The following is a 20,009-nucleotide window of genomic DNA, read 5'->3' on the forward strand; positions in this document are numbered from 1 at the left end:
GCGATCGCAGTCTGCACCCTCCACACAGAATACATTAGACGTTATGCAGGCAGCATTATTCTCGGAAGGCTTTTCATTATGGCGCTGGAAAATGTCAAGGCTGAGACTCAGCGGGCTCTCCCCAGACCCGCAGGCTCCCTCATTACCTGACAAACGCACACGTTCCTGCCGTGTGACGAGTGAGCTGGCCCCCCCTCGAAGGAGCAACCCAACATCTAAGTTCATCAACCCATGGAAAATGCCAGAGGAAGGAGGCCTCAGACACGGCCATAGCCCTCCAGGACAGGGCAAGAGGTGGGGTGCTGTGACCAGGACACGGGCAAGAGGCAGGACATCATGCCGAAAGCAGTGAAATGGGGGGAACAGGGCAGTGTCAGGTGCTCTCGGGGGAGACAGACTCTGGACAGTGTCCTGGCCCAGGGCTCAGGCACCGTGCCCTACCCCAGAGATGCAGGACAGAGGGGCAGCTCATCCTGGAGGAAGAAATGACCAGCCCGCTGCTAGCAACGTCCATTCCCGCTACTAAGGCATGCACGGAAAAAGGAGACGCTCATTTATTAACAGCTAGTATTTATAACCCGCACACTTACCAGTATATTTAGTTCCGCCTCCTTATTCCGTAGGTGGAGGAGAGGAGGTGCACAGACAGCAGATGACCTGGTCATTCACAATATGATGACCTTTATTTACTCCCAGGGAAGGCGGAAACATTGAATGATTCCATCTGGGGGTGCTGATTTGGGAGAAAAACCAACTTTTAACTGCATTTTCTTCTTCCAGCACACCGAGGAGACGCGCAGGGAAACAAGTTCTTCAAACACTGGTGTTGGTCACACACCCGGTTTATATTGCACAAAACTGTGGTATTTACCACAAATACTCTAGACATGTTCCTGGAGGGGGGGTCAGCACCCGTCACACGTCACAGAAACACGAGGACTACACTTAAAACTGACGTGTAACGTGTGGGTTTTGGAGAGAGAGCACGCGCCAGCACGTACACAGGGCACAAGGGGTGGGAGACGGAGAAAAAGATCTTTTGTTTAAGATTTTTTTTAAGATTTTATTTACTTATTTGACAGAGATCACAAGTAGGCAGAGAGGCAGGCAGAGAGAGGAAGGGAAGCAGGTCTCTGCCGAGCAGAGAGCCCGATGCAGGGCTCGATCCCAGGACCCTGAGATCATGACCTGAGCCGAAGGCAGAGGCTTTAACCCACTGAGCCACCCAGGCGCCACCTCCACCTTTTTTTTTTTTTTTTTAAGATTTTACTTATTTATGAGAAAAAAGAGAGAGAGAGAGAGACCATGAACCAAGGGAGCGGCAGAGGGAGCAGCAGACTCCCCACTGAGGGAGCCCACTGTAGGACTTGATCTCGGGACCCTGGGATTATGACATGAGCCAAACGCAGATGCTGAACTGACTGATTTACCCAGGCCTCCCCTGCATGATATAGTGAAAAGCTGCTAAGACAGTAAATCCTAAAAGTTCTCAACAAGAGAAAAAACCATTCATTTTTCTTCTTCCTTTTTTTGTATCTGACGAGATTACCAATGTTAACTAAACATCACTTCACAATGTTTTTAAGTCGTTACGCTCTACAAGAGCTTTGCTTATCCAGTACTATATGTTAACTGCATCTCAATAAAACTGAGAGAAAAAAAATATTCCATAAAGTAATGGTTTCTATTTTTTTTTTATTTCATAGACAAGTAACCATGTTTGTTTGATTGTTTTTAATCTCAGGGGAACCTCCAGAAAGTTGCCAAATCTTTAGGTTTCCAACTTAAAATACTTAAAAAAAAAAAAACACCACTACCACCTGCTATCAGCAGTCACTGATGGGGGCTCCTGGCCAGCTCAGTCGCTAGAGCGCGCAACTCCTGACCTCGGGGCTGTGTTCAAGCCCTCCACTGGGTATAGAAATTACTGAAAATTAAAGTCTTTAAAAAAGAAAAACAAAACAATCACAAACTAATAAATAAGTAAAATCCCAGAATTTTAGGAAGTATCTGAAAGTGGGTAAATCGGAACTTCTGGGAAGGTGGCCGCCCTGCAGCATCAGGGCCACCACGCCTGCCCCCGTCTCCCCGGACGACCAAGTTTGGGCCTCCAGGCAGCTCCGTGCCAACAGCCCACACGGCCACACAGGCCAAAGGGGCTACACTGACCTCCGGGGCCCAGATCTGGCTTTCCAAGGGAGTGTGCCTTGAACACCCAGAGCCAGAGCACCGCTGAGTGTCCCACAAGGAAATCAAGCCTCCACGACACGCGGGGTGACTGCAGACACACTGTGCTCTGCTCCCTGCGTTCGAGGACCTGATGCGACGTTCCTCACGGCGAGCTGGGTCAGAGCCAGACACAGCCTGGGGGCTCGGACTGTGCACGCCCACCGAACCCCGCTTCCCACAAAGACGCCGCCTGGCTGCTCACGGCAGAAAGGAGAAATGCAGTCCGTCACCGTGTCCCAGAGACAGAGGAGCAGTCAAGGCTCATGCAGTGCAAAGCCATCTGTCACCCTCCCTGCGGGACGCGCACACTCAGCACACACAGCGGACAGGGCTCCTCACCTTTTCCAAAGCCTCTCAGGGCACCACTGTCCTCGCTCACCAACAGCAGAGCTACCCTATGCCGCGGTTGGAACCGCCACCGTGGACCCTGCATTCCTCCCTCGTTCTGCTGAGCATCTAGAGACGCGAGCAGCAGGACACATGGTCAGTCCAACTTCCAACCCCTATCCTGCCGCTTCATGCCTCGGCCTTGTGAGAAAATGCTGAGCAAGGAAGGTTCTGGAAGTCAGGGAAGGTTTGGGAAGGCAGAGAATGTTCTGGAAGACAAAAATGTTCTGGAGGGCAGGGAGATGCTAGAAGACTGAAATTTTTCTGGAGGCACAGAAAGTGCTGGAGGGAGGAAACACGGCAGGGAAGGTTCTGGAAGGCAGCAACTGCGTCTTGTTCATGTTTGCATATCCAGTGTCTAGCACAGTGCCCGGTACATAGGAGGGACTCAATCCACGCTACTGACCAGAGGTTTCCCTGCCTGCCTGACGTTATAGGTCAGTGGGAAACCAGCACTCATTATTCACAGTGAAAATGAAGAACCGGCAAAGGATAAGTGTCTGAATTTCCCTCCCGATGTCATTTTTGTTTGGTCCTGACATCAATGGGGGGGGGGGGGGGGCTGTGAAGCTTCCTCAAACTCGAATGATGCCACCTTCTTCCAGAGAAGACCGAATCCTGCTTCCGTCTGGTGGCTTAAGATCCAAAGACCCTGACAGCCTTGTCTAAGCAGAAACTGAGATGATTCATGGCTGGGTCTCTATTCCCACGGGAGAGCTGTCCTGTCTCTGCTGAAGCACTTCTCCCAGCGTGCAGCCCACTGGGGCCCCACTCGCTGGAAAGCACACCAGGGTCCCTGGCAGCCCCTCCCCAGAACCGGCGGACACTCTTGGGTCTCAAACCCCCACCTCTTCACTCTGGTCCTTCTTGTACTTCCTGCTTTTGTCCAGGCTCTCTTGTGTTCTCAGGGGGTTAATCCAACGACTCGGTCCCCCACTCCTGGACACAAACATTTATCCGGGATCTTTGGCACTGATATGGCTTTAGAACTTGTCCTTCAGCAAAGCTGAAGCTGATACCGAAATGGCAGTTTCTAAGTGAAAGTGAGAGCATGGTGTGTGTTCTTCCGCTCCCTGGCCGTGGCTGCTTCAGGAAGCTCTCAAATATGAATTTTTGTATTTTCTGAATGATGTACATTTTATTCCAACCGAGTAAGTAAATCTCACCCCAACACTGTCTGGGCTGAAGAACTCTCATTAGCTCATTTGCAAACATTCTCAGATGAGGAATCTGAACTTTAAAGGTTGTTCTAGAGGTTAGACTGACACTCCATGAACAGTGGCAGGAAAACCTGAGGATTATGGCGCAGAAATGCACTTCCTGCCGTCACCTTACTGCTATAAAACCACACAGTAGGAACGAACACTGTCCCTGGTACAGATACCCCCACTGCTCCCCAACATTCCTTTGTGCTTTATTAACGTTTCATACTGACAACCAGAGAAATGGGCTAGGGGGTGAGACAGGGAATCTGTGCTCTAGAAATACAGAAAACATCTTTCAGGAGCCTGAGTGGCTCAGTGGGTGAAGCACCTGACTTCAGCTCAGGTCCTGATCTCTGGGCCCCAGGATCGAGCCCATGTCAGGGCTCCATGCTCAGCGGGGAGCCAGCCTGTCCCTCTCTCTCTTCCTCCCACTCATGCACTCACTCTCAAATAAATAAGTAACATCTTTTTTAAAAAAGAAAGAAAATAAATCAGCTTTTACTTCTCATGAAGGCAGATCCAGTTAAGACATTTTCAGGATGAGACTCTGTTACTTGTGATCACAGTCAATTTTCAGATTCACTTTCGAAAACAGTCTAGCCCTAAAGCAAACAGAAGGGACTGGAGGAATAAGCGGCCGTCCCCGACTCTAGGAAGGGCTCGCCACACTCTCATGCCCATTCCTCCCTTGAAGACTTTCGGACCGAGACACTGCCCGCCCCACAGCCCTCCTCAGGTTCCCTGTCGGGGTCCTTCTGGGAGGCCGTGCAACCTCAACGTCGTAGATCTGAAGCTCCTCACCTAATATTTATACACTGCTGCAACCAGACCAGGGAAACTCTTCCAGCTCTGTAAGTCTGTAACTCTTTTATTTATTCAGCAAAAATCACTGAGTGTGTATGCTGGAACACGCCCCCATGTCCATTCACGATGAAGCCTATCTGACACACGGGCTGATTCTGCAGCCTCAGGAGGCCCTGGCCAACCGCCCACTGGGTTCTGGGGGAGGAAGCATGGATGACCCTCCCACGGTTCTCTCGACACCCTGCAGCTCACCGGGAAAGCACTGCGCCTGGTGATGTGACTTGTGGACCAGAAGACCCGCTCTAACCAACATAGCACGAGCCAGAGACTTGAAGGGAGTCTTGCAAAGGAATCATGTTTGTTAACAACCACAAAAACACAGAAAATGGGGGTGAGTACTTACACTTCTCTTAGTGGGAACTGTCCTTTGGACACATTCTGAGGTCAAAGGCACAGCGATTTAACCAGACCCAACAAGAAAGTGGCTAAAAAGACCATAACTCATCCTTTAGACTCATCCAAATATGGGTTTACATATATTATCATCAAAAGTGGACATTGTTCTAACTGCGTCTTGTGACCTGAGATAGTAGACAACCAGCTTAAAGACATTAAAATCAAAGATACTGAAAAATTAAGCATCTGAGGGGGCGCCTGGGGGGCTCAGTGGGTTAAGCCTCTGCCTTCGGCTCAGGTCATGATCTCAGGGTCCTGGGATCGGGTCCCGCATCGGGCTCTCTGCTCAGCGGGGAGCCTGCTTCCTCCTCTCTCTCTCTCTCCTGCCTGCCTTTCTGCCTGCTTGTGATCTCTGTCTGTCAAATAAATAAATTTTTAAAAAATCTTAAAAAAAAAAATTAAGCATCTGAAACATTATCAATAGTAATTTTGGTGAGTATGGGGAAGTTTTTTTAATTTTGTCATACTCTCTTTTTAAGATATTTTTAAAGATTTTATTTATTTATTTGACAAAGAGAGATCACAAGCAGGCAGAGAGGCAGGCAGAGAGAGAGGAGGAAGCAGACTCCCTGCCGAGCAGAGAGCCCAATGCGGGGCTTGATCCCAGGACCCCGAGATCATGACCTGAGCTGAAGGCAGAGGCTTAACCCACTGAGCTACCCAGGCCCCCAAGATGTATTCATTTGAGAGAGAGAGAGAGAGGGTGTGTACGAGCAGGGGAGGGCAGAGGGAGAGGACCCTCATGTGGATTCCACGCAGAGCAGGAAAGAGATGCTTAACGGACTAAGCCGCCCAGACACCCCTATGGAGGAGTTTTCATACCTGAAACTGTGTCTTAATGACTAATCAATAATTACTTCAATGATTATTAATCCCTCATTCTTTTAAATTTGTTTTTTAACTTGACTTATAACAAGCATTAGCTCAACACAGCACACGCATAACTTGTAAACAAGTGTGTGTGGGGACACAGACGGGTTGGAGGGCATCCCTGGGGAGAGGCGGCGGCGAGGAGCGTGGGCCTGGGGGACGGGTGTGAAGTGGGGGGCGTGGGCCTCCTCCGGGGCGTCTGGGGAGGTTTCCAACAGGAGAACGACAGGGTCAGATCTTCCTGGTGGTCACTGCCTGAACTGGAGAAGGGCTTGGAGGAGGCAAGACGTGTTCTACAGTTCGTCCTGCCACATTTTAGCCAAGCTCTCGCTGGGCCACACAGGAGCGTGGGGCCAGCAGCCGCGGCCCATCTGCCTTCACATCCGGCCTTCGCGCGTGGCGTGGCCGCCGTCAGCTCTGTGGGCTGGGGGCATCTCAGCAGTCTCCCTGCGTCCGCGCTGGAGGGCCCAGAACATACCTCCCACCCCTGCTGGGTGAACCAGAAGACCGTGGAGACCACAGCGGGAGCCACTGGGTTCCAGGAAGGGCCCGACCCCCCGCTTCTCCAGGCCGCAGGTTCCAACAACTGTCTGTCCCACGAGACTGCGTTCTTCCTTCCGCTGCTCGTGTATCCCACACAGCAAAGCGGCATCTTTCGATATTCCGGAGGAAACACTACATGAGGAACACGGTAACAATAAATCCAGACCTGGTAGAATCTTTCAAAACAAGGTTTTGATTTTAGTTAGTACCCATTTAATTACAATCTTCGTGAGACGTGTTATTTTATGTAAGACCACCTCTAACAGTCTGGAACATTCTTTTTTCCATAGTGCTTGACTTTAAATTTACCCTGGATATCCGGTGTTTTCCAGAATACCTATGAAAAACATTTAATCATTAAACAAATGCTATATATTCTTTAACAGCATTTAGACCAAAAATATCAACTTTTTAGCATCACTAATAGACTTTATCATTAATGAACTGATATGATCCTAAAGTGGGTTTAAAATCTATATTTCAATCCCTCGAAACCTTTGAAAAATAAGAACAGGCGTATCTATATAAATATCCAAATTTTCAGCTTGATGCACATTTTTATCTTCTCAGAATAGCACTAAATCAGCTGCTCTTTCAGAACTACATCTTACTTCCCCAAGAGACAAAATACACACGACCAAGCAAAACCTCGTTTCGTCGCTAACATGTGGTCTTTCTGTCCCTCAGGAACTGCTCATGCTTTTCTTTTTGTTCTTTCTTTTTTTTTTTTTTAAGATTTATTTATTCATTTATTTGACAGACAGAGATCACAAGTAGGCAGAGAGGCAGGCAGAGAGAGAGGAGGAAGCAGGCTCCCGGCTGAGCAGAGAGCCTGACGTGGGGCTGGATCCCAGGACCCGGAGACCATGACCTGAGCCGAAGGCAGAGGTATAACCTGCTGAGCCCCCAGGTGCCCCAATGCTTTTCTCTAGTCATTCCTCATCCCCAGACTGTTCTGACGTTGCCTTGGCCGGACACTGGCCTTCCTTGTGTGAGTTTCACAAGATGGTTTCAGCGACCAGCGCCGCAGTTTCCACCTGTCAGGCTGCCTGACCCGCACGGACGCGCCCATCCTCTGGGACAGCAGTAAATTAAAACCAAGGCTCACTGTATGTGAGGAAGAAGCGATTATCAGAAATTGTCATGGGGGGGGGTTGCCTGGATGGCTCCAAGGGTTATGCCTCTGATTTTTGCTCGGGTCATGGTCTCAGGGTCCTGGGATCGAGCCCCGCGTTGGGCTCTCTGCTCAGCGGGGAGCCTGCTTCCCCCTCTCTCTCTGCCTGCCTCTCTGCCTGCTTGTGATCTCTGTCAAATAAATAAAATCTTTAAAAAAATTTTTTTAAATAAATGAATAAAATGATTTCTTGGCGTGCCTGGGCGGCACAGTCGGGGGAGGCCTGACTCGGTCAGGGCCGAGGTCGTGATCTCGGGCTCATGGGAGCGAGTCAGGCCCTTCACTCCGGCAGATCAGCTGAGGCTCTTGCTCTGCCTCTGCTCCTCCCGCTCATGCGCCTGCAATCTCTCTCTTTCTCTCTCTCTAAAATACATAAATCTTTAAAAAAAAATGAAAAGGTTTCTTTATTCAACCGTCAAAATGCTTAGGCTCCCAGCAATTAAAAATTCATGCGCGTTTTCTCTGGGTCTGGAACGCCCACACCTAACGCGGCCTCTCGAAGCACCTGCCTCTCGCCGCAGACGAAACGGAAGCAAACCCCACGGCCTGGTGCGGCCGCTCCCAAGGAGACCGGCCCAGCGACCGTGTGGAGCAACCGGCGGGTTGGGCACCGCCTGGGCACAGCACCATGGCGCCCGAGCACACGGCCTGGCTCCGGCCGGAAGAGGCCCTTCGCCCAGACCTGGCTCGGCAAGAAATGACCGTCGGCCCAGTCTCACGTCTGACGTCGGAGTCTCTGTCCCAGCCGGACGCGGCCACAGGGCCTTAGTGCAGGCGCATTCGAGGCCGCAGGAACAGGAAGAGATACTGACGGCCACGGGGGCTCAGAACGGGGGCCTCCTTGCCGGGCAAGCCCCACGCATGCCCCCCACAGCGCAAGGGCTTCAAGTGGGGACCCCTCGCCCCCACGCGCCACCCCACACGGCACCCACCAGCACCTCTGCCCACCTCACCCCACGGGCATCTCCGCGAGGTTTTCTCAGGGGAGTCAGGTGCTATGGACGCGGCCGCACACGACGGTAGTTCACCACCAGGGACCAAACACAAGGGCACCATCCCTGACGCACGGGCATAGAAGCCGACTGTCAGGACAGACACAGGGTCGGGCCAAGGTGGAAGGCGCAAGGGGCTCAGCTCCTACCCCTCCCGCCACCCCACAAACAGTCGGGGCACCTGCAGAACCCAGGGAGCCCCACGGCCTCCGGAAGAGCAAAGGGAGAACCTGTCCCGTCTTCTCTGAGGGACAGCTACTGGGGAGAGAGAGGACACCGCGAGGCTGACAACACGACGGGGCCCAGGCCCGGAGCCACTGCCCCTCCGTAAGGAACCTGACCCAGCCCCCTGCAGGGCACACGACCTGACACACCCGAACTGCCAGGCTGCCCATCTCTCCCTGCCAGGCCCCCAGGCCAGATGGACGCCGGGCCCACAAGAAGCCCCCGTCCAGCTGCAACTCAGACGCAGGCCACAGAGCGCGAGACCAGGCTTTGGCAGAGCGCACGAGTGGCCCACATACAAGCCGAAAGGGACAAACTGTGGTGACTGCTGGACACCAACAAGGCAGGGTCTAGAGCTCAGGGCCCCCCCTCCAGAGGGGGACTTGGTCTGTCAGGCCCACACACCCTGAGCCCCAGATCAGAAAGTCTCAGCTCAGTGTCCTCCGAGAGAGATGCTCACAGAGCCAGGCCTCCTGACCACCCCCCACCCCGACGCTCCTGGTGGCCACTGCAGTCTTTGCTGAAAGAGCACGGTGGCACCACACATGCATGTCCTCACACCCAAAGTCCTCGGGGAAGCGGCACACAACGTGGAGGACTCAGGGGTTGGAGACTCGCTCAGCCCTCACTCTGCTCAAATAGAGGCCTCAGGGTGCAGGGAGGCTGCCTGTGTCACGCCCTCACTGTGGTGTGCTGTCCCCGCATGAGGCTGTGGAAGGCAGGCGGGCAGGGCTCCGTGGGACTCTCGGTGCAGCCCCCACTCTGTGGGACCCTCGCTGCTCTTACAAGAGTCTGTGCGTCCTCCGGGCTCCAGCACTGGACAGCTGTCATGTCTCTGTGACAAGAGAGGATGGCAGACACCTAAGAACAACGCAGCCAAGACTTGTCAAATGTACTAAAAAGGGTTCTGATTTTTGCATTCATCAAACATTATATAATATTTTAAAAGAAAATGTTTAGTGTACCCGAAAAGAGTATGTATTTTTCTTATACTTTCCACTCAAACATGTAAGAAATGTATATAACTATTACTTAAGCCCAATTTCTCTTATTCAAGGGCTTTAAACTCTTTGAAGGGCTGATGTGAAATAAACTCAGACGATGCTCAACACCACTAGTCATTCTCGCTAAGACATAATTCGGTTTCCATCCTAACTGTGTGTAACTATATTTTTAAATACGTTTATCAAAAAACGTAAGTGACGTTACTATTTAAAATGCAACGGTGGGACACCCGAGGGCTCAGTCGGTTAAGCGTCCCACTCTCGACGTCTGCGCGGGGGGTGTGAGATCAAGCCCCGCGTCCAGGGCGGGGGGGGGGGGGGCTCCAGATTTTCTCCCTGTCCCTCCGCCTCTCCCCGCCCCTCGCCCCATGCGCAAGCACACACAGGCTCTCTCTCTAAAATAAATAAATAAATCTTTTTTGAAAGATAAAACGCACTGGTGATGCTTTCACACCCTCAGTAGTCAGTCAGCTGAGACCCGGACTCACCAAGGAACTGGTATTTTCGACAATAACAAGCTCTCTGGCCACCAAACTCCAACATTAACTGGAATAAAATGGAGTTTCCAGGAACAGTGACATCTCGGACGGCTGGTACCAAGGACTCTCCGCCACCTCATATAATCCTCTCAAAAACAAGAAGAATTTGGTACTTCGCTCGAGGTATGAGTTCAGAGAAATGACAAGTGAAGTCCTGTCGCTTCCTCTGACTTTCCCCCCTGACTTCTAATGTAAGTGCGACCGCGAAGATCACCAGATGGGGACGGCCGGCCATGTCTCTGCGTGTCAACGTGCGACACCAAACGCTGCATTTGTCATTTGACTTGTGCTCTGGACCCACACCCTGCCATTCCCCACCACGCTGTCAGAAATCACTTGGAGTATTCGTGGCTTTTCGTGTATTATCTCGTGGAATCAAGGACCAGAACACGCTGGTGAAGCAGGCTGAGAACCTGGGGAGACGGTCACGGGGACGGACCCCCACCCCTTGGGACGGAAGCCGCCATTCCCCACGCGGGCTTACCATCACAGCGGTGCTGCTCACACAACACTGACATGGGACGGAAGACGAGGGACCAGAACCGAGACCTTATTTCAGGCAAAAGCAGAGAAAGAGATTCAAGAAGTCCTGAGTGATATTTTGGTAAAAGCAGATGTGCCTTTGTAGGACAGGACATGCCTTGAGGTGAGAAGGCGGGCAGACAGGTGGTGGCCCAAGCTGCTTCCTCACTCCGTTTCCCGTGCCCAGCCCCACGGAGAAGGGAGCTCTCGCTAGTATGCCTCGCCTGCTGCCATTAAAACACCAGCGATTTCAGAGGACGTGCAAATCACCTGATTGGCTTCGAGCCCCACCACAGGTTAATTACTGCTTTAACCTGGATTAAAGCCACGGGCCCAAATGGAAAAAGCATCCGCCTCCCATGGCCCGTGTGATTGGCTGCTCTGTCCGTTTACAAATTGACCATATTTCACTGCTGGAATCAGAACTTGCACCATTAATATAAAGTCCTTTTCCTGGGATGCCTGGGGCCTCAGTCGGTTAAGGGTCAAGTCATGATCTTAGGGTCCAGAATCAAGCCCAAGGTCAGGCTCCCTGCTCAGCAGGACATCTGATTCTCCCTCTCCCTCTGTCCCTCTGCTTGTTCATGCTCTATCTCTCTCTCTCAAATAAATAAATAAAACCTTTAAATTAATTAACTCATTAATTAAAGTCCTTTTCCCTTTGGAAGCCAGGTCAGCTTTTCTCCTGAAAATTCCTTCCACCAAACAAACCATTCCCAAATATCTTTTGTACTTTATGTAGGACATTGCATCAGAGCTCAAAATGGGCCTTCAGAACACACAGCGACACAGAACGGCCCTGTCATGGGAGGGAACGTTTCATTGTCTCCCCTACCAGATGCCTCGGAAAACAACGGGAGAGTAAAAGAGCCATCCCTTTGCTCGTTCGCCGTTCTAAACATCAACTCTAGATGGGATCTCCTCTGAAGACCTTCTTAGGAGAATAACCCTCCTTGGTCCTCCCTTGCTCTGGAGCAGTGTTCCCGGCACGGCCGCCACGAGAGCTAGTCCTCGAGGTCTGCAGCACCGCATTCAAAGAGGCTGGGGTAAGCACTGGGCATTCTGGACCGTGGTTAGGGGCACAGTAAGCCGTGAGCCCTACAGTGTCACTTGCATTCCTGCCATGAGGAAAGGCTCAAGGTGTCCAAAAACACGTTATCCATTTCCATACATGAAGATTCACTCAGGGAGACTAACCAGATCATTGACTCTGACACGCAGAACAAAACCCGGGGCAGAAAACCAACACTCCCCACACCCCCAGACCAAAGGGCATTTTCCAATTCTGTCCCAAACAGGCCCTTCAAGCCTAGTGGTTCGGAAGCTCCTTAGGAAAGACAATCAGACAAGTGAAAATCCCCTCTGTCCCCGTCAAAATAAGAGGCAGATACCCCTGTTCTGGGTGTCTGCCCAGCAGATCCCTTCTGCTGGGACCTACATCCTAAGGAGCCACCCCCGGGGCCTCATCCTGGGGTCGCCCGCTGGAAAGAAAATGAAACGTGAAGGTCAGAGAACTAGGACCCAATCCCAGCACCAAGCATCTTACCGTACTCTTCCTAAGCCCTCTAAGCCTCAGTCTTTCCGTCTGTGAGATGGGAGGTACAAAGGCTTGCCTACCAAGGAGTCGGCGATTTCCAGGGAGTACATGTAACTGCACGGAGAGGGTTCCAGAGGTTGCCAGGGGCTCAAAGTAGGCTGTCGGTACAAAGGGGGAGCACAGGGCAGTGTTGGGGGGAAGGAACTGTTCTATGAGCTGTCATCAGAACCCAAACCTAGACTGATACATCAAAACAAAAACTCCATTTCACTGTATAATCGTTTTTCATTAAATTAGAAAAGAGAAAGCACCCCGATCTGTTTTATAAACATTCCCCACCTGCCCGTTCAACTGCCCACGTGGAAACCAATACTAGTCCCATGTAGAGAGGGAGTAATCTTGCATTTTCTGAACCATAATCATAGGACCGAGCGAACAGATGAAAATGAAAGAAACAAAACGCCCAGTTAACAGGCGCCCCCGCACTGGACAGCCAGCAGCAAGTGAACGTCACGAGACCCTGACCAGCTTCCTTATTTCTTCACACCACACACACACAGACCACTGGAAAGACAGACTGACCCTGACGTTTCACACACCTGCGCCTCGTCCACAGCTCAGGGCCTCACACCTACAGGGGAGTCACCTGCTTACCAGCTGCAGAAGCCAAGAACAAACAAAAAAGTCATTTAACATGTGAACAGGAGTGTTTCCATGAGAACCGCACCCCTTTTCACTTCCTGCCCAAATATTTAAATAGTGCTTGTGGCAGACATGTTGGAGAGAGCGAGAATTAAAAGAAAAAACTTCCTTCTTCCTTCGACAAACTGTTTCCAGCCGGCAGAAAAGTGCACGGATTGTTTCTGCTTCTTCATTTTCTGTCCTCCTACCAACCAAGATCAAAACGAAGTCCAGCCGGACCCACATTCATGAAGGTCAGTTTCGAGTAATGTAGAAACAGCTGCCGGGTGCTTTTCTGCGGAGCCGAGAGTTATCTGCCGCGAATTCAGCTGTTTGCTTTCTCAGGAAATGGAACATCTTGTCAGTAGAGATAAGACAGGCTCTTGGTTCACTGAGCCTCCCTGGGCCTGCGTCTACGGGAACACATCTGGATTCAAATTCTTTCTGCCCATTTCTTAAGGTTTTTTGTTTTGTTTTGTTTTCTGCCTCTTCACACATAAAGACTCTTAGAGCAGCAGTAGTCACACATAGCCAGGCATATCTCAAATACATGCCACCCAAAGCCAAAGGCTTATTTTTTTTTTAAAGATTTTATTTATTTATTTGACAGACAGAGATCACAAGCAGGCAGAGAGGCAGGCAGAGAGAGAGGAGGAAGCAGGCTCCCTGCCGAGCAGAGAGCCTGATGCGGGACTCGATCCCAGGACCCTGCAATCATGACCTGAGCCGAAGGCAGAGCCTTCAGAGGCCCACTGAGCCCCCCAGGCACCCGGCCAAAGGCTTATTTTTCATGTGAGTCACATTGAGTTACGTTTAGCTACAAACACCATTTCATAGGGAATTTTTAAGTTCTAAGGTAAGTCTCCAAGAGATCGTGGTGACAGAACCCTTTCTGACGACAGCATGTATGAGGACGGCTCAGCTAACGCCAGGCCTCTGTCAAGCTTCTCCTCTTCGCCCATGTTCCCCACTTTCCAAAATAAGAAGGGTGAGTAACCGCATTCACAAACTGGGTAACATCGCCTGCCTGGGGCGGGAGGCCAAGAGCGACACCAGCTCAGAGCGCAGCCGTTATCATCACGGAAAAGGGAAAATCACTGCTCTAGAGCTCTCCAGAACGTCACCCCGGGTGAGCCCCTGGCCCCACGTCCCCACCTAACTGCGGATGTCCCACTCTGCTCTCGCCTTCTGCGTGGAAAGCCAGGGACTCTGCACGTCTGCGCACTTCAGGGCCCACAGAAATGCCTGCACGCGGGCCACGATGGGACCCAGCATGCCACGGAGCAAAGCAGAAAGCCGAGTCCGGAAAACGGAGCACGCCTCCCACACCGACGAGTGGGCGCTACCGAGGACGATCTTGGTCACCAGGTACAAAACCAGATCGGTCTTTAAAAAGAAGAGCTGCGAGACGCAGAGACGCACGGCGAAGCTTAGCCCCGAGAGGAAGCCGTCTCAAAACCTTTTACTCCGCACACGCTCCTTCCGAGTCTGACACACATCTCCTGTGTCCAGAGACGGCGGCATCACAGTTGCACCCAACGCATCCAGCTCCGTGGGTGAGCCCGCCGCCCGTCCCCGCCCTTGCACAGAAGCCCACGGCCTTCCACGTGCCCCGTCCTTCTGCACGGGGCCATCGGCACCGGACGCTGGGGGAGCCGGGGCGGAGGGAGGAGACTGGCAAAGCCTCAGCCGGAAGAAAGGACGGAGCAGGCTTTGTGCAGTCGGGGAGAGGCAGGCTGCTCACCACCGCACGCCCCACAGAACCAAGAGCTATGGACAGAAGAGCGAAGAAGGATGTGTGCTTTCGTGGCGGGAAGGATGCTTTGATTAAAAAATAAACAATCAGGCTACTGAGGTGACAAAGCAGCCGGCTCCTGCCCCAGCTGCTCTCTCCTCAGCTCCGAGCGGGCTCCCTGGTGAATGAAGGGTATGCGCAGGCGAAGCAGAAGACGGGACAAGGGAGAAGGAGAGACACTCACCCATCTCAAAGCTAGAGGCAGAGGCTAGCTTTGACTCTGGATTCTCCAAGGAACATTTTCATGAGAGGCTGACCGTGTGCTTTGGAAAATGAGATTTTCATCTCTTTAGCAAGAGAAGGTCCTTTTATAGGAATGCTCTTAAATGTGGGGGCTGTTCGAGCAGGTTCCCAAGCTGGCTTCTCTATAACTAAAAAATGGCATAAGACAAACATCTTTCACTCACAGCAGACCTTGGTGGCACCCCCTGAACAAAAGGAGGTCCTGAAATCACAGAGAAAAGCAGAGGGAGGAACCCAAAGATGGAGCCATATGGAAGAGAACCAAACCGCTCAGCTACCTGGGACAAGGCTGCCTGATGCACTAACGGTACTTTGACTAGAAGCAAAGCTGAATCGTCTCATGGATGGGGGTGCCATAATTCCCACCGTGTTCAGCTCTGATAACAGTGTCAAAGATAATGAAAAACTATGTGCCATAAAACAGCTTTTTGCACCAAAAAGACACGGACACGAAGGTGGAGCGGGGCATGAAGCTCAAGTGACCGATGGGGAGGGTGCGGGTGAAGAAAGGGAAAGGTGAGACACCCACTGCCACGGGGATCCCGCCCATAGCTGCTGTGGAAATATGGCAGCATCACAGAACGTGGCTCGGAACAAGGAGCATACGTGCAGATCCCAGTACCTTTGTTGACCCTGGTTTTCATTAACAAATCCTTCACTGTCTCAATCTGAAGAGAACTGTGACTCAGGCCAAGGCAACCTGTACAGAAAGACCTGGTCTTGGGTCTTAACTGGGAAAAGGAGACTCCTCATTCTACCCGACAATTTTATGATGCTAGCAAGGAGCAAAACCTCAGATTTCCTTGAGCTGTGTGTGACCTTTAGGTGCCAACCTGAATTATACAAATAAAAAGAGAACAAGTGGCAAGGATGGGCCACAACTAAGGTCTCCAGGGGATCTTCGCTGTGCGTTGCATCGTTATTTGGAACACGGTACTTGGTGTGACCATGACCAAGCAAGATCCGGACAGCAGAGAAAGAGAAACACGGTCGCATATACCTTTCAGAGGTGACTGTGGTTCTCCCCGAGCTTTCTGAAGACCAGGGATATGAATTTTGAGAACCTGGCAGCAGCATTCTTGGTGAGGACGCTGGGGACAGAAGGCTGAGTGGACAAGATGGAGGGACCTCACAGGTAGACAAAGCCACACGCTACTCCAAAATGAGAAGACCACACTTACATTGCGTTGTCTGTATACACTGCCACGCAATTTCCAATCACGTGGGGAATGGCGCAGCTTAACCCTCCCAACCGAGTCCTTGAGACAGTGTGAATGATGTCTGGACCCCCAGTGTCCCACATAAAGATGGTACCCAGGAGACTCCACGGAGGCACACAGGAAGCAGAGGAGAAATATGCACCTTAACCCTAACCCTAGCCAAAATACCACTGCTGTGTCGGGTAGCGAGTCCTACCTCTCCAGTTCGGGGCGTTCCTCCGCTCGCGCCCTGCTGCCTGTCCGGGATTACAGCGGGCGCTGGAACTGGGAATTCGAGTGGGGAAAGAGTAGCCAAGGACCAACGTCCCACCTCATCCGTAGAACTGCCCTCCCTAGAGCCCCGCCAGCAGCGCCGGGTCTCCCTGACCTGGGGGGTCGCCTCGGGCCGACGAGCGAGCGGCCCTCACTGAGGCGTCGAGGCCAGACGCACAGTCGCTCTCGGCGGTCCGGGGAGGCCCCAGAGACCCCACAGGGACCCCGGCCCGGCCCGCGCCGAGCAAGGCTCCCCTGACCAGGACGACCTATGCGTGGCCCTCAGCCCCGGAGTGGGGGGGCCGCACCCCTCCCCCAGCGGGCCTCTCACCAGCTGTCCCCCAACCCGGCCGCGCTGCCCACCAGGCCGCAGGCACATGCGAGGAAGGAATTCGGGGCGACGGGTCCGCACGACGCCGCTGGCCTCGCGGTCTCTTTGTTCGGGACCACGGAGCCCAGGGGCAGCCGGGCCGGGAGGCGGCCGGGGGCCACGCGCCGCCCCTCTCCTCGACCCGGGCCGCCCGCGGCCCTCACTTTCCACCGCGGTCAGCACCGTTCTCACGCGTCTGCCCCGCAATTCCGGCCTCCGAGCCGAGCGCCGCAGAACGCCCGCGACCCGCCGGGCCGCTCGGGGGCGGGTTCGGCTCGGCCCCGCGTCCCTCCGCCTCAGTCGCCGAAGGAAAATGTCCGTCTGCGGGCGAGGCCGGGGGAGGCGGAGGCCACGGCGGGCCACGCAGGCAGGAGTCCGCGGCGCGGAGCGGGGGGGCCACGGCCGCCGCTTCCCCCGTCGCCGCCGACCGGGTCCAGCGCCCCCGGGACCCTGCCCCGCGGCCACACGCACGCGCGGGGCGCGCCCTCCCCAGGCCGCCGGGGCCGACGCGGGCGGAAGTCCTCGCGGGGAGGGGCGCCCGGGAGGAAACTGAGGCAGGGCGCGGCGGCGAGGTCGCGGCGGCGCCCCGGGCAGGGCAGAGACCCCGCGAAGCCCCCCGCGGCCCCAGCGAGCGCCGCCCACCGCGCCCCGACCCCCGCCCCCTCGCGCACCGGGCGCCCCACCCCCCCGCCCCCGCGCGCCCAGGAACCTCCTCCCCGCCCCCGCCCCTCCTCTTCCTCCTCCCCCAGTGAGAAGCCCCCTCCCCCCGCCGAGGGAGCCCCCCCGTTCCCTCCCCCGCTAAGAAGCCCCCACCCCGCCCCTCACTCACTAGAGAACCTCCTCCCCCACCCCTTCCTTCGCCGAGAAGCCCCCTTCCCCCGCCCCTTGCTGGCCGAGCAGCCCCCCTCCCCCGCCTCCTCAACCGCCAGGCCCCCTCCCCAGACACCCCCACTCGCCGACAGGACCCTTTCCCCGGAACCCCCCGCGAGAAGCCCCTCCCCCGACCCCCCGCCGACAAGCCCCCTCCCCCCGGCCCCGCGACTCGCCGAGCAGCCCCCACCCTCGCCCCCACCTCAGGCGCCTCCTCCCCCACTCCCAGACCCCCTCCCTCGCCGAGACGCCCCTTCCCCGCCTTCGCAGCTCACCCCCGACGCCCGCGCCCCCTCCCCCTCCCCCACCCCCACTCACCGAGAAGCCCCGGAAGCGGCCGGGCGCGGGGCGCGGGCGCGGCGCGCGGCGGCAGCAGCAGCAGCAGCAGCAGGAGCGCGGGCAGCGGCCCCATGTCGGCGGGCGGGCGGGCGGCGCTCAGGGCCTGGCGGGCGGCGGGGGCGGCGGGACCGACTCGCGAGCGCCGCTCCTCCCCGCGCAGCCCGCGCCGCCGCCGCTTCAGCACCGGACAGCGCCGCCGGCCCCGCCCCCGCCAGGCCCCGCCCCGCCCGGGCCCCGCCCCGCCCCGCCGCCGAGCGCCCGCCGGCCCCGCCCACGGCGCCCCGCCCACGGCTCGGCCCGCCCCGCCCGCGGCCGCGCAGGCTCCCCCCGCCCGCCCCCCGCGCGCCCTGCTCCCTCCACCTCCACCCGTGCGGGACGCGCGGCGGCGTTGGGAAGGCCCAGCCCTTCTCGGCTCGGCCCGTGGGCAGGTGCGGGGCCTGGACGTGGGGCTGCGGCGCGGGGCCAGACGCCGCTTCTCGGGCGACCGGAGCGCTGTCGCGCGCCGCGGTCCGTGCGTGGCCCACGGAAAAGCGGCCCGGAGCGGGGTCCGGGGGTGTGGGGTCCCCGACCTCAGGAGGAGGCGGTGGGCCTCGGGCCAGGGGATCCGTCCCTCCGAGCTCGGGGCTCCGCTCGGCGAGATCAGGGTCCACGGCAGGGCCGCGGTCCCGGGGGTCCCTCCCTGGCATGGGGTCCCTCCCTGGCACGTCCCGGGGTCCTTGAGGGGCGCTGGCGACTTTGCGGACCTCCCGGGGAGACCCCTGCTTCCCAGAGACCCGGCAGGGCTTCAGGGGTCCTGGGGGCGGCGCGCTGGAGGCCTCAGAGGGGCCGTGTGCGCGAAGAGAGAACGTGAGTGCTCGGTGCTGAGTGCGGAGAGGTGGGGTGTCCGCTGTGAGCTGTGAGTGACCTGGGGGGGGGGGGGTGGCTGTACTGTGCCCGCGCCTTGGCGGCCCGATCGCCTCCGTCATCACCGTCCTCCCGGGTGCCCCTGCCCGGGTGCCCCAGTCCCCGCCTGCTTCCTTCAGCACCCGGCAGTGGCCTGGACCCCCCTCCCCGCCCATATGGGTCCAGTGGCCTAGGTCAGCGCTCCTTCCTGCGGCGTCACCTTGGAGGCCTCTCTCTGCTGCCCTCATCAGCCGGCCTTCCCGTGTCCTCGCCCTCCTTGCCGGTCACCATCCCCGTAAGGCTGGCCTGTGCAGACTTCCCGTGCACAGGTGAGGGGGTTACGGCTCAACCCAGCCCATCTACAGCTGGGACTAAATATGGGCCCTGAGGCCTCAGCGTCCACCTCCTTGCTGGCGCCTGTCCTCCCCGCCGGTCCCTCCCTCGCCGTCCTGCTCAATGTTCTCTGTCCCTGTGCCCAGGAAAGCAGTTCCTCCTTCTCGGTCTCTGTCTGATGTCGCTCAAAGGCCCAGGGACCTGTCCAGCAACCATCGTCCTCCTGCTCCAGGTTTGCCCACAAGTCTGTGTTTTGTAACCTGCGATCCCACAGAGCAGGAGTGCCAACCTGTTGGGGACAACGATGCTGAGCGGGCTTTTCAGTGGACTGGGGTGGCTTTGCTCTCGGTGTATGCTGAGCACTTAGGACGTCAGGTCTCTGGGCTAGCACGGTGCCCCCGCCTCAGAGCAAACGAGCCTCCTCCAGTAGAATCCACCAGTGAGTTCACCAGTGAGAGACTCACCGACGCTCCGGGGAAGGCTAGAGGACACTCGTCCCTCAGCTCCGTCACAGCACCTGCTAAGCCCAGGGTGCAC

At 55.5% G+C, this 20,009-nt stretch overlaps 1 protein-coding gene across 3 annotated transcripts in view; it reads right to left on the reverse strand.

The window, feature by feature from the left end:
- PTPRN2 (protein tyrosine phosphatase receptor type N2) overlaps positions 1 to 18,450 on the reverse strand; it is a 688,130-nt gene extending 669,680 nt beyond the window's left edge. For all 3 annotated transcript variants that reach the window (XM_059172404.1, XM_059172405.1, XM_059172403.1), the window contains exon 1: positions 18,237 to 18,450. In XM_059172404.1, coding sequence (XP_059028387.1) covers positions 18,237 to 18,330 — 94 coding nt within the window. In that variant the 5' untranslated portion in view covers positions 18,331 to 18,450. The remainder of the gene's footprint in view (positions 1 to 18,236) is intronic.
- Positions 18,451 to 20,009: the final 1,559 nt, after the last annotated feature.

The sequence above is a fragment of the Mustela lutreola genome, chromosome 4, assembly GCF_030435805.1.
Source record: "Mustela lutreola isolate mMusLut2 chromosome 4, mMusLut2.pri, whole genome shotgun sequence".
Classification (NCBI taxonomy): domain Eukaryota; kingdom Metazoa; phylum Chordata; class Mammalia; order Carnivora; family Mustelidae; genus Mustela; species Mustela lutreola.